We start from the raw sequence: 15,087 nt of genomic DNA on the forward strand, positions 1-15,087 counted from the left end.
TTCATCACTGCCCTGTGAGGGCCCTGCTAGGCTCTGTAATTAGGGCTTGTACAGTGCAGACCATATTAGCTACCAAAGCTTTATGCTTCCTCTTCAAATAGCTACAGTCCCTAACAATTCTCTCAAGTCAGTGGATATCAAATTTTATAAAATATTTACTGGAAAAATTCAACAGAGAAGCACATTTTATACCATGTTTTGCCTAGTTTTAAACTGCCATTATGCCTAATTTATGGAGTATTACCATAAGAAATACAGCCACTATATTTCATCTATCCTAAGATGCTATTTTAAGACATCCCAGTAAAATATAACTAATAAACTATTCCATATATAACTATACCAGCATGAAAAAAATGCTATTAAACTGTGACTGATTGTAAGATACGTACTAATTTCATAGACAATAAAATGTGGGAGGAAAGTGAAGCTAAGGATGAATGAGATATGATATATTTCTGTTGGCTGTTAATCTTACATGAACCTTTCTCCCTCCCAAAATGGGATGACTAGTGGGGATGGGTGGTAATGCTAGTGTTGTTCTGTGGAAGAGCTCAGATCCTGACCACTGTCTCTCTGCTCCAGGGCATCATTCTGGAGCTCCTGAAGGAGGCCATGTTGGCCAGCCTCAGCGACACCAAGGGCTTCCTGATTGACGGCTATCCCCAAGAAGTGAAGCAAGGGGAAGAGTTCGGACGTAGGGTGAGCTGTTGTTATGGGGATCTTTCCAGAAGGAAAATAAAAGACATCATTGAGGTTGGGGGATAAACTCAAAAGTCTATCTCTCTCCTAATTACATTAACCGAACTTTCAGTTGCAAATGCAAAACCCAACACAAACTGACCAAAAAAGAGGAGAGTAGGGTAGGTGATGGTAGTGGATTTATTGGGTCAAGTAACTAAAATGTCCAGAAGTGGTTCACACTTGGTTGGAACCATGTACTTAAATTTGTTCATCCATTGTGTTGTGCCTTTCTCCATCTCTTGGATTCCGGGCTTATATTTCATCATCCAAGTGATCTCAGAGAGAGTGTTTTTCTTTTCCAATGGGTGTAGCTGATGACCCAAGGTTGTGTTTCATTATCCTGGGTTAGGTCATGATCCCATTGCTGAACCAATCACTGTGGCCAAGGGGAAGATGGGAGGGCATATAATGGAATATCTAGGAATACATTGATTCATTGGGTAAGACCAGGCTGGGGGTGAGAAAGGGAGGAGGGAGCACCATACCCCTGCATGCAGACTGAGGAAGGGAAGGGAAATTACCCAAGAAAGAATAGGGATGCCCTTAGAAGCCATCAAAGGAAATGATGCTAGACAGGCAGAGTCAAGTAAAGTGTATGCACTGCTCTAGCCTCCCACCATCCAGCTTCCCAAGTCCCTCATCTCCTAGTGAAGCAGGTGGGGCAGGACCACTCACAGGGAAACAGTAGTAAGTAAAAGCCATCATAACTATCCTTTATTCAACCTACTCTTGCCTCATTCTGGTGCTGCTACACAGTGTACATCCATTTACCTCTAAAGTCCAAGCAAGCAGGAAACATTTGTCCCCAGTTATTAAACAAAGATTCCAGAGCTCACAAGTATTAATATTTATATAGATACCTCTTTAGACTAGTTTCAGACATTTTCATATTTCATTTCATATATTTTTAATAACCTTTTTTAGGTAGATAGATGAAGTACTTTCTTCATGTTAAAGGTGATGAATTCAGCCCAAAGATACTTGCCCACAGTCATAGGGCTGGTAAGTGACAACTGCTGGTAGGATGAAGAATCGGGGGCCCGTCTCCATCCATCTCTAACACTACAGTGTGGATAACAGTGAATCATGCTTGTGTGTCCCCTGGAGATTAGTCTGACCTTCTGAGCCCATTTGATTGAACTTCCTTAGAGAGTATCTGAATATTTAAAGGCCAATTGCTCACCTTCCCCTACATTTCCTGCTAGCAACCAGAGTCAGAGAAAAAATGCACCAGCCTAGTTGGCAGGAGTGGGATGAGTCCACCAGCACCAGCCGTCAGCTCCGGAGCCTCTGGCAACGAGGAGCGAGTAGCAGAGCCTGTGACTAGTGGTTCCAGGCTGCTCCCATTGAGGGGGCGCTCACATCCACTATTCCGCTGAGCTTTCCCCCACAAAACAAACCCCTTGAAGAATTCAAACTTCAATATACATCAACTACTTTTTTTCAAACAGTATTCGAAATGTTGTTATTCGAAAGATTGCTACCCTTTCTTTTTTTTTTTTTTTTTTTAAAGATTTTATTTATTTGTGGGGCTCGATCCCAGGATCCTGGGATCATGACCCGAGCCGAAGGCAGAGGTTTTAACCCACTGAGCCACCCAGGCGCCCCTGTTACCCTTTCTTTAAAAAAGGTTTTATTTGGGGCACCTGGGTGGCTCAGTCGTTAAGCGTCTGCCTTCAGCTCAGTGGTGGTCCCAGCGTCCTGGGATCCAGGCCCACGTTGGTCTGCTTCCTCTACGGGAAACCTGCTTCTCCCTCTCTCACTCCCCCTGCTTGTGTTCCCTCTCGCTGTGCCTGTCTCTCTGACAAATAAATAAATAAAATCTTTAAAAAATAAAATAATAAAATAAAAAAGATTTTATTTATTTATCCGACAGAGAGAGACACAGCGAGAGGGAACACAAGCAGGGGGAGTGGAAAAGGGAGAAGCAGACTCCCCACCAAGCAGGCAGCCTGGTGTGGGGCTCCATCCCAGGACCCTGGGATCATGACCCCAGCGGAAGGCAGACACTTAACGACTGAGCCACCCAGGTGCCCTATGTTATCCTTTCTTTAAATACCATGCTAAAATACACATAACATAAAAGTTAACATTGTAACCACTGTTAAGTGTACATTTCAATAGTGTTAAGTGTATTTGCATTGTTGTGCAACCACTCTCAAGAAGTCTTGGAAAACAGAAATTCTACACCCATTAAACAACAACTCCCTGTCTCTCTCCCCTCAGCCCCTGCAGCCACCATTCTACTTTCCGTCTCTAAGAATCTGACTATTTTAGGGATCTCTTCAAGGTGGAATCAGCCTAATTTGTTCTTTTGTGGCTGGCCTATTTCACTTAGCATCATGTCCTCAAGGCTCATCCAAGTTGTAGCGCATGTTACAATTTCCTTCCTTTTTACAGTTGAGCAATATTTTGGTTATCCATTCACCCATGAACAGTGACTTGGGTTGGCTATCATAAATAAGGCTATGAACATGGACCTACAAATCTCTTCTTCAGGACTCTGCTTTCAACTCCTTTGGGTATATATACAGAAGTGTAATCACTGGACTGTCTGGTAATTCTATCACACACCACCTACCTCAGCCACTGCGCCATTTTACATTCCCACCAGCAGAGCATGGGGGTTCCAGCTTCTCTACAACCTCACCAAGCCCTGTTATTTTCTGGGGGGTTGCCTAGTCCCTACCTTAACGGGCATGAGGTGATTTCTTATTATGGTTTTGGTTTGCATCTTCTTTTTTTTTTTTTTTAAGATTTTATTTATTTGACAGACAGAGATCACAAGTAGGCAGAGAGGCAGGCAGGGAGAGAGGAGGAAGCAGACTCCCTGCTGAGCAGAGAGCCCGATTCGGGGCTCGATCCCAGGACCCTGGGATCATGACTTGAGCCAAAGGCAGAGGCTTTAACCCACTGAGCCACCCAGGCATCCCTTGGTTTGCATCTTCTTAAAGATGAATTATGTTGACCATCTGTTCTTATTCTTGTTGGCCATCTATGTATCTTCTTCGGAGAAATGTCTAGTCACATTCCTTGCCCATTTTTTAATCAGGTTGTTTGGTTTCTTGTTATTGAGTTGTAGGAGTTATTTATATATTCTGGATATTAACCCCTTGTCAGATATATGATTTGTTAGTATTTTCTCCCATTCTGTATGTTTCCTTTTGTTCTATTGATTGTATCTGTTGATGCACAGGGTTTTTTTTTTTTTTTAAGCTTTTATTTTTTTGGTAATCTCCACACCCATGGTGGGGCTCGAATTTACAACCCCAAGATCGAGAGTTGTGTATTCCACTGACTGAGCCCGACAGGCACCCTGATAAGTCTAATTTATCTGTTTTTGCTTTTATTCCCTGTGTTTTAATGTCATGTCCAAGAAACCACAGCCAAATCCAATGTCGTGAAGATTTTCTCCTGTTTTCTTTAAGAATTTTATAGCTTTAGTTCTTACCTTTCGGTCACTAATTCATTTTGACTAATTTTTGTATATGCTGCACAGTAAAGGTCCAATTTCATTCTGTTGTATGTGGATATCTGGTCTTCCCAACGCTATTTGTTGGAAAGAGTGTTTTTTCCCCCAGCTGAATGGTCTTGACATCTTTGTCAAAAATCATTTGACCATCTATGTAAGAGTTTATTTCTGGGCAGTCTATTGTGTTCCATTAGTCTATTCATCGGTCTTTATGCCAGTCCCACACTGTTCATATCACTGTGACTTTGAAATAAGTTTTTGGTTTTTTTTTTTAAAGATTTTGTTTATTTGATAGAGAGAGAGAGCACAAGTAGGGAGACAGGCAAGCAGGCGGGGGTGGGGGGGAGCAGGCTCCCTGCTGTGCGGAGACACCCCCCGCCGGTGCAGGATTTGATCCCAGGACCCTGAGATCATGACCTGAGCCAAAGGCAGCATCTTAACCCACTGAGCCACCCAGGCGCCCTGTAATAAGTTTTTAAACCAGGAAGTGTGAGACCTCTAACTTTGTTCTTTTTCCAAGATTGTTTTGCCTATTCAGGAAACCTTGAGATTCCATATGAATTTTAGGATGGGTATTTCTACTTCTGTAAAAAACAAAAACAAAAACAACAGCAAAAACAAAACAAACAAACAAAAAAACCCCAGTGCCATTGGGACTTTGATAAGGGTTGTTTTAAATCTGTAGATCGCTTTGGGTGGTATTGACATCTTAACCATACTGAGTCTTCTGTAGATTGTTTTACATTGTAGCTTCTCCTAGTTTTTCAGCCAAGCTGTAGATAAGGCTCCTGGGGATTCAGGCTGAATAATTGAGGAACAGGGAAATTTTTTCTACATGACTTCAGAAGCAGGGCCTTGGCAAGGCTGGAGGACGGAGAGAGGATAGAAAGGAGTTGTTGGGGGATGACTGGGTGGCTCAGTTGGTTAAACAGCTGCCTTCGGCTCAGGTCATGATCCCAGCATCCTGGGATCGAGTCCCACATCGGGCTCCTCGCTTGACAGGGAGCCTGCTTCTCCCTCTGCCTCTGCCTGCCACTCTGTCTGCCTGTGCTCGCTCTCGCTCCTCTCTCTCTGACAAATAAATAAATAAAATCTTAAAAAAAAAAAAAAGGAGTTGTTGGGTCAGGCCTTGACCCTGCAGAGTTCGGCGGCTGTAGAAGCACATCATTCAAATACAGTGGGAGACACCCTGTACCTGCCACAGGCCACGGTGTTCACTGAGGTTCAGGCTTCACGGTGGCAGCACACCTCTAGATGATTTCACACTTATTTTGTCTGGGAATTTAAGGTCCAAAGAGCCCCGGGAGGGCGTCCAAGAGAGTCAGGACGGTCAGCACTTGCGTGGAGTGCTGGGGGAAAATGTCTTTGAAAAGTCTACTTTGCTAAATTGTTCTTTTAAAGCCCCCAAATGGTCCACTGTGGTAAGGAAGATGCATGGTAAAGATGGGCATACCCTTTTTTTTTTGTCAACAACCGTGTGCAAACAGTAACAGAGTTAGAATCCGTATTCTCCTTTGAGGGTTTTTAGAACTAGATCTGTAAGCAAGTCCCCAATTTTAGGCCTGTGGGTTCCAAACTGTTTTGAGCAGTGACAGTCACGTACAGCCCCTTTAAAGCTCATGTCACTCATGTGGTCCAGAATCCAAAAAGCTGAATATTGTCCCTGTCGTATACTAGTGTGACGCTGGGCAAGTGCCTCAACTTCAGGCTCTTCCTCTATAAAATCGGAGGTGATAATACACCTGCCAAAACCGAATTTGAGGATTTTGTGAACACTGAATGACAGAACATACATAAATGTGTTTTCTAAACTTTATAAGGCTATAAAATATTATCTAAATTAGGGTCACTTTTTTTTTTTTTTTTTTTTGAGAGAAAGAGAGAGAGCACTCACGTGCTGGGGATGGGGCAGAGGGAGAAGAAAAAGAGAATCAGAAGTAAACTCCAAGCTCAGCACAGAGCATGGCACGGGGCTTGATCCCATGACCCTGAGATCATGACCTGAGTGGAAATCAAGAGTCGGACTTACCCAACTGAGCTACCCAGGTGCCCCAGAGTCATACTTCACACAAATCTGTAAATCCCTACTCTGTCAAACCTTTCCCCTTCACATAGCATGAGGTAAATGTTTTACATGGCTGGTGGTTTTGTCCCTGGCCTTTGGTATGGATGAATTCAAAAACCTATATGATCTTTCCCCAACTAAAACAGAACCCCCCCTCACCATGGGCCCCATTCAGATGGGCATTAGAATTGGCCACGGGGTGCTGGGGTGGCTCAGTTGGTTAAGTCTGGGCTCAGGTCATGATCTCAGCGTCTTGGGATGGAGCCCTGCTCCCAGCTCAGTGGGGAGTCTGCTTCTCCCTCTCCCTCTGCCCCTCCCCTGCTTGTGTTCGCTCTCTTTCTTTCAAATAAATAAATTAAATCTTTTTTTAAAAAAAAATGTGGCAGAGAATAAACCTAACTGGAACTCAGAGTGAGGAAGAGTCATTAGTGGTGAGCAGGCAGTTCCAACCAAAGCTAAAAATCACGATGTCATCTCAAAAAATACGGGAGTGCCCAGTTTCATTAATGAATTGATGACCTACAGCAAGAGGTCTACGAAAACAGTTTATTACACACTGCTGGGAGGAGTTTGTAGAGGTCAAGCATGGCATTGACTTGCCTTTGGGTACAGTGACCTTGGAAAATGCTAATGTCCCTTACTTAGGCTGCATGCATGGGAACACACCCAACCTTCCAAAGCTGTTACTTGCTTGAAGCCTGACCAGAAGGACAAAGATGCTACAAATACACAGAATGAGCCGCTCTCTGATCATTTATGTCTCTGCCGGGACCACATCGTTTGTAGAGTCCCGTCCAAATGACAGGCAGGGAATTAATTCGAAATTTGGCAAAGACAAATACAGACATCCCATTTTCTCCGGAGCTTTAGAGCAATCAGCCAGGCTGGGAGCACAGTGAGCGTTTCTCCTACGCTAATCAGACCCACAACTGTTTGAAGCCCATGCATGCCTGGGAACGGTTTTAACCAGCCTTGCTCTGTCGCAGAGACTGATAAGCCTGATGCGTGGGACCATCTGTTGCCCCAAATCCCCAGTTCGGTCAGGCTGACGTCCTTGCACACCTGTAGTTGAGTCCTTGAGATGCAGCGTCGGTAAGGATTTGCCTGCCTGCTGTTCCTGACATCAGAAGACCAAACCCGGGCTGGTGCTCACCGCTCCAGCGTGTGCCTGTGTGCGATTTCTCTATTACTGTCCTATCTTCTATTCCCAGAGCTCGTTCTGGCCCCGTTGAATTCATGATCTGTGCCTTCAGTATCTAACATGGTCTAGGGGGAGGAGGGAGGAGGCTCAGTGTCTTAACAGGCCTGTATTCAAAGCTCTGCTGTACAACTCACTGGCAAGTCATTTAACTGTATATATCTCAGTTTCCTCTTCCATAAAATGTAAATCGACAATGGCTACATTGTCTTCGGAAGATTGGCTGGGGTCCTTGAAGAGTCCTTGACACATTTATAAGCCTACATATGGTGTTCCATAAATTGTTAAATCTTTTCCAAAATTATGGATTTTTTTCTGGCTACAGAAAGAAAAACTGTATGGCTATGAGACAGTACAGAAGAATATAAAACAAAGACGCACAGACGCACTAATCACCCAGAGGCAACACCTATTAACATTGTGACGTATGGGACGTGTGTCTGAGTTCTACCCATTTGTATACAGAGAGTGTCATACGGAACGTGTAACTAACAGAGGAATAGCTGTTTTTTTTTTTTTTTTGAATACCCAAGATATGCCTGGAACTGAACTAGATGCTTTACATATGTCAATTTATTAATCCTTATAATCCAATTCAGCAGCTACTATTGTTTCCGCTTTGTAGAGTTATTGTCTTCTGGAGGAGGGGTGAAGTGCTCTCCTGCATTAACCCGTCCTTGTGCCCAACAACAACCAAACTAAACAGATATTAACAGAAATAGAATGCGTGTGCTTGCTCTTGGCTTTTCCCTCCCAGGAGCCTCTTAGCTGAAATTGTGCCCTTAGCGTGAATGTGCAGATCATTTTCCTGGGTGTGTGAATGAGGACATTAGTACCCCTCTGTCTGACTACAGTCTCATAATACTTGAGAATAAATGATCCTCAGAATAAATGATTCTCATTTTCCGAATGAGCTCTTAGCCAAAAAAAAAAAAAAAAAAAAAGGAAATAAAGGTGGGGGGCTATGAATCTGGCCGAAGGACTTCCAGTTGGTGTGTTCTAGTTGCTTGGAATTGTGAGGCACCTTGGGGACCACCTGGGATTCCCCACGTGCAATTTTCTGCCCTCTTCATCTGACTTCCAGTTCACTGTAGAACTTTGAGCTGTGTAATGACAGTCAGTCAGGTAGCAGTAGGATGATATTATTATTATTAGGGTTGTGTGTTCAAGAATGCTGGAATGACCCAGATACCCCTCCTCTAGGGAGCTCCCCCAAGGGGAGGGACCTCTGAGGTGAGAGCAAATGGGAAATAGGCCTGCCACTTTATTTTTAACCAGTGGCCCTTACCTCCCAGTGGAGCAAAACCAGGAAGTATGCTGGAGCGTGAGATTAAGGCAAAAAGCATGGGTAGGGCCTCTGACTCTTTCTAAACCCAAATCTGACCAACGGGGGCTTTTATAATTCAAAGAGATAAATATATCGCTAGGCTCACGTTTATGTAGAGCTTAAAATGGGCCAGGCACTTGACATCTATTAATTCATTTCATCCTGGCAATTCTCCTACTGAGGTGGAAACTATTATTATCCTCATTTTAAAGCGAGGAAAATGAGGCACCCAGAGAGAACAAGACAGCTATTTTTCTCAACAAAAGAGAGTTTCTGGGTGGCCTGCCCCTGCCCACTGATAAATATGGCCTAAACCAGTGTCCCGACTTAATCAGAAGAAAACGAGAGAGCCGGGGGTCAGAGGAGAGCAGGGTAAACCCCTCCTCCCGCTCCACCTGCTGGAATCACTAAAGCAAAGCCATCATCACAAGGCCGCTGAAGTTGACATTCTCATCCTGGTGGCAGCTCTCAGCTGGGTTGGGTGTTCATGCCAGCTTGATCCAAAGAGGCAGTTAGAGCCAGCTTCTGCAAAACAAAATGGTCTCTGACACCACCCACTTCCTTTCCCGCTGTCTTGCCCTCCTCTCCTGACCCCGTGTGGCCCACCAGGCATCTGGCCTGAGCCCCATTCTGAAGGACAAGTCCACGAGGATGAAGTCACTGGCTTTGGAGCCGCACACAGCTGGCTCAGGAATGTGGCTTTGGACAAGTTAACCTCCCTGAGGAGATGATTTCCTCTTACTTGGAAAAGAGATAATACTTCCCAGCAGGGGTTTCCAGGGCTAAACGGACGGCTGGAGGTAGCGGCCTTAGCTACAGCAATGTTGTTTACTTGCAGGATGCCATCCGCCCCTTAAGGACACTTGTGCTTTAATAGGGATCCCTGAATACCCAAGGCTGTGAAGAACCCCCCTCTGCTGAGGCAGAATTCGAGGGGTACCAGCAGGGTGACGCTGGGAGCAGGGAGTTGTCCCCAAGTGTCCGTGATTCATTCAGACAAGGACGGAGTGCCCTTCCGCCCACATGATGTTAAAGGCAAACCGCAGGCTAATGAAAAAGAGGCAGAGATGGTGGGACACCTGGGTGGCTCAGTTGGTTAAGCAGCTGCCTTCGGCTCAGGTCATGATCCCAGCGTCCTGGGATCGAGTCCCACATCGGGCTCCTTGCTCGGCAGGGAGCCTGCTTCTCCCTCTGCCTCTGCCTGCCATTCTGTCTGCCTGTGTTCACTCTCTCCCCCTCTCTCTCTGATAAATAAATAAAATCTTAAAAAAAAAAAAAAAAGGCAGAGATGGGACACAGAGAGCTGCTCCGGAGGACTTTATCTAAAGATAGGTGTAGATCCAGGTGCTTTGGAAAATGATTAAATGATTAAATAGTATTTCATTCAACCATGCAGAAAAGTTTAGGTACTGACACCACTAGTGGTCCAGACCACTTCCAGGTGGAATGACTGGCATTGGTGGTTCAGTGGTAGAATTCTCGCGTGCCAAATGGAATGACTGCTCCATAGCGTTTTATGTAGGAAGGGAGCGTGCGAGGAAGGTCAGGTCAAACCCGTTTGTCTTGAAGTGGCTTTTCAAATTAGTATTTTGTGGAGAATTGGCCTGGAGATTTTCTTAAAGTGCAGGACTGATTCAGCAGGTCAGGGAGGGTGCCCGAAACTGCCTTTCTCACTCGCTTCCGAATGACGGCTGTGTCTGCTCCGTGGACCACCCACGCAGCATCCTGAGGAAGACGAAACTGCCTCTCAGTTCTGTATTCACCTTGATGCAGAAATCAGTTACCGCCAGCTCCTGCTCCGATACCCATTATCTCTGTTTGCACCTGCATGTGCCCCTGAATTATCTTTCCTGCCTTCAAGAGTGGCCTCGAAACTCCCGCAATTAGAAAAATCACCTCGTCTTCTCATACAGACCCGACCAGAAACTGTTCCAGGGAGCCCAAGGCGAACTGAACCCTGGGCTGCCGCCCAAGCCCGCCCTCTGCTGGTGACACGAGTCACTGTCTTCTAAACCCAGCCTTTCCTGCTGCTCAAATGCTCATTTTTGTTTTCACATTAATACAGGCAGAAAAGTTGCATGACATTTTCCAGAGGCTTATTTCACTCTTCTAGATTTGGAGAATTTTCCCTCCCTGCTCCTTCAAGTACATCCTGTCGAGGGGGTAGATAAATGTTCAGCCAACACTTACTAGCACCTTACTGTTCTGAGGTGCCTAAAAGTCCTCCCCCCCCCCCATTTTGTTCCCATCCCTCCCAGGCACTTTCCACAGTGGGGTGGCAAGCCTTCCTTTACTCACAGCCTGACCACTGCAAGATGACGAGAGGGAGCAAGGTTCTTGGTGATTGTGGTAGGGGAGGAAATACAGACACAGAGACATCAGGAGCCAAAGAACGTTTCAGGGAAGGACAGGCAGATTGGGAGACTCGCACTGCTGATCATAGCATCATCATTCATTCACTGAGACATTTCTTAATCACCTACCTACTACCTACAAGACTTGGGACCAGGTAGGAGTTCAGCACTCCTAACCCTGCAAAGAGACTATAGTCTAATAGGAGAATTAAGCCTAATGGCTAACACTTACTGAGTTATAATATGCCAAACAGCATTCTTACATTATTTTATTTAATTTTACTTAATCTTTATGGCGGTCTGTGATCATCTTCATTGTACGAATGAGAAAGCGAGGGACGCCTGACTGTCTCAGTCGGTAAAGCACGTGACTCAATTTCAGGGTCGTGAGTTCAAGCCCCACGTTGGGCATGAACGTTTAGAAAGAGAGAAAGAGAGAGGAAGAAAGAAAGAAAGAGATGAAGGAAGGAAGGGAGGGAGGAAGGAAGGAAAAGAAAATTGGGGTGCAGAGAAGTTGAGTGATACTTTCAGTTATTGATGGAGTCAGATAGCTTAAAATTATAATTTGCTACTTTCTCTAATAGGGTTCTGGGGTTTGATGAGCCTGGCTGACTGGTTCTCCTTTCAGGTCCTTTGTACAGTTGACTTTATACAGTCAGATAGTGGCTAAGGCTGGTGTACGTATCTGGAGCCAGGGTTGGGATGTCAAAAAATGGTTAGGAGCTGGCCAGGCACCTCCGTTTGCAAGGCCTCCCTGAGTGGCTAGCTTGGGCTTCCTCTTATCTTAGCAGTCAGAGTAGCTGACATCTTAGATGACAGCTGACCAGGCCCAAACTGCAAAATTTCTCATGATCTTGCTTCTAAGACCCTACAGCATCATTTCCATTATATTCTGTTGGTCCAAGTGGTTACAGGTCAGCTCAGACTCCAGGAGGTAGAGCTCTGGGCTCTGTGTCTCAGCCGGAGAAGAGCTTTGAGTACACCAAGGCAAGGAATTGATGAAGACCACCTTAGAGAAAGTCACCACACCTTAAACAGCCTGACTCCAACCTTTGTACATTCAGTCTTTATGTTCCACGGACCCCACATCAGACAGACACAGGCACACCGTGCTCCTAGTAGGGATAAAGAAGGAAGTGATTGGCTCTGCCTCAGTGGGTCAGGGAAGTCTTCCCAGAGGAAACACCCATACTCATACACACACACACACATATGTCCCCTTAGAACAGAGGACAGATTGTGAGTGCCTTAGGTAACATACTGCATGATCTCTATGTGTTGAGGTGACAATGGCCGAGGGCCAGAGGCAGCTCTGAGACAGCATGTGGAAAGCCACCAATCCAGGAAACAGGAGCCATGAAGTCCAGGCTCAACTCTGCCACAGTGTAGTTTGGGGACCTTGAGAGGAACCAGAAGGCCAGGAGAAGAAAGAGCTAGAGGTCTTTCCAGAACATCACCGACTGGAATTTCTGACCATGTTGTGCTCCCCCACCCCCAGATCGGAGACCCGCACTTGGTGATCTGTATGGACTGCTCGGCAGACACCATGACCAACCGCCTTCTCCAGAGGAGCCAGAGCAGCCCTTGCGCGCAAGACACGAGCACCATCGCCAAGCGCCTTGAAGCCTACTACCGAGCGTCCATCCCTGTGATCGCCTACTACGAGACGAAAACACAGCTACACAAGGTGAAACGTTTCACTTCCCTTCCTCAAAATGAGTCAATAATCTTTTCTTTCTTTCTTTCTTTTTAAGAGAAAAGAGGGGAAAAGGGAAATTTCTGTCCAGGGATCTAGGAATTAGAGCTGCAAACAGCTGCAAAGTTTCACCTTTGTATAAATCAAAATTAAAGAGCTGTCATCACATAAACCATAAAAAATTGGTCATAGAGTTTTCACAGATGCCCTTATAGCTGCTGAACACAACTCCTTTTTCCAAAATAGAGGGAGGGAGGGCGGGTGGAAGGGCAGGGATGAGGCCTAGGTTCTGCCTTCTAGACCGCAGCTGAATAGGGTGACCCAAAAGGTCTCTTCTAGGTTTAAAATTCAATGACTTAGAATTTCTAGATTTGTACACAGCTCATAATTGGCACTTGGATTTCTTACAGTAACTGTTATTGAGAAAAGCAGCCTACGGGGCCAGGAGAGCAGGGAGTTTGGTGCAACAGTGAAGACACTGGGGGGAAATGGGTCACAGCAACCTAACAATCGGAAGGGGTAATCCTTGGTGAATTACCATTCATTTCAACCCCTCCATCCACTCATCTGATAAACACGTATGAAGCCCCTCCTGTCGGCCATCCATTGTCCTACTGGTTTAGATACAGAGTGTGGATGCAGTTCCTGCCTCCTCGAGCTTCAGGTTTCAGTAGGAGAGATAGACAAGCCTCTGATCACGGTATGGGGTCAGAGTGGGGACAGAGTGAGTTCCAGCGGCCCTTTAACCAGTCTAGGGGGAAAGGAAAAGCATCAAGGAAGGTCACTGGTGGACAACTAAGCTGAGCCTCAAAGAGGGAGTGATGAGAGGGGCACAGGGCACCCCACACAGAGGAGCCCCAAGGGAAAAAGCTCAGGAGGAAGCAGGAACTCCGCTTGGCTAGGACATAGCGTGCCAAGAAAAAGAGAAAGAAGAGATGGGGCTGGAGAGGGAAGAATGGACCAGATCAAGATGAACCTGAGTCATAGGCAAGTAACTGTCCTGGGGTGGGTGGGAAGCGGCAGACACAGTCAGGAGGTAAGACAGAATGCTCAGTCCATCGAGCTGGCAGCGAATGGATCTGAGAAGACAAGGCTGAGAGACGACTCCGGGGAGGCAGGGTGCCAAAGCACAGTAGAGAGCGCGAACCCCTACTTTCTATAGATCACAGGAAGTCAGAGGAGGCCTCCATCAATAAATAACCAACATGTCTCTGAGGCAGCTACGTCATCCATTCCTTGGCAGAAACCACTGGTAATGAGTTCTCATCTGCTACACCTGTTAATGGTCCATTTTGCAGAATCCTAAGAACTTAGCCCTGGGAATAGAAGTTTGAAAGGTGTCCCTTGATGTAATGCAGGGATGTCAAATATGGGGCATGAAAGCCCCCATCCCCAACTTCCCTCGCCGCAACTGCTGATCCATTGATCCCCGGGGCCCTGGGAGCCCTTGTTATCGCAGCTCTCCAGGCAGCTCCCAGCAACTCACAGGACTTGATCTGCAAGAGGAAACCCATGAGCTGTGCTTTGTGTAACGTCCGACTGCCGCATAAAACAAGCACTTACACTCAACACAAGCAAAAAAAAAAAAAAAAAGTACATTATGTAAGAGCGGGGTCTTAAGATTTGAGGGTTGCAGAAGACTTTGTAAGATTAGTAATTTCTACCCTTCGTGCAGCTTGGAACACACAAGAAAATTATCCAGATAGAAGAGAATTTCTTCCACTTTTGATTTGTAGAGGTGGAAAAAAAAAAAAACCAACCCTAAGTCATTCAGAGTTTAACCACTTGCAGAGTCAGAAAAGCCCTTTATCTACCTCTGGTATCATTCCAGCCTGAGTTCTACACATTGACAGGTGATGGGTACATGGATACAGGACCGAGTTCTGGAATCCTCCTTAGAAATATCTAAGTTTGTGGAAAATGAAGTTTCTGGTTCCATTTGACTCATCGAGTCTGCTTCCCCTGCATCTTGAGGATGCTGGCAGCCGGGTCTGTGGTGAGGTCACATTTAGGATCCACTTAACCAATATTTAAGATGCTCCAGCCCTGACTTCAGAGCGGTGTGGCCCAGCCTGCGGGACTCCCAGGGGACCTCTAGAGGCGGTGCCTCCGAGCAAAGCTGGATGAACGCGCTCTGTCCCCAGCATGGCCTAGGGACAGCAGGGACCCTCAGAGTACTGGGCACAGGGAGGTGAGACTCGTTTGCAGGTGCCCCATGGGGGTTGCCGTGG

At 45.9% G+C, this 15,087-nt stretch overlaps 1 protein-coding gene across 2 annotated transcripts in view; it reads left to right on the plus strand.

The window, feature by feature from the left end:
• The window catches only part of AK5 (adenylate kinase 5), a 239,569-nt gene that overhangs the window by 208,107 nt on the left and 16,375 nt on the right, over positions 1-15,087 (plus strand). For both annotated transcript variants that reach the window (XM_044238491.1, XM_044238492.1), the window contains exons 12-13: positions 586-702; positions 12,659-12,847. In XM_044238491.1, the coding sequence (XP_044094426.1) occupies positions 586-702; positions 12,659-12,847 (306 nt within the window). The remainder of the gene's footprint in view (positions 1-585; positions 703-12,658; positions 12,848-15,087) is intronic.

This window comes from Neovison vison, chromosome 2, assembly GCF_020171115.1.
Source record: "Neovison vison isolate M4711 chromosome 2, ASM_NN_V1, whole genome shotgun sequence".
Taxonomy (NCBI): Eukaryota; Metazoa; Chordata; class Mammalia; order Carnivora; family Mustelidae; genus Neogale; species Neogale vison.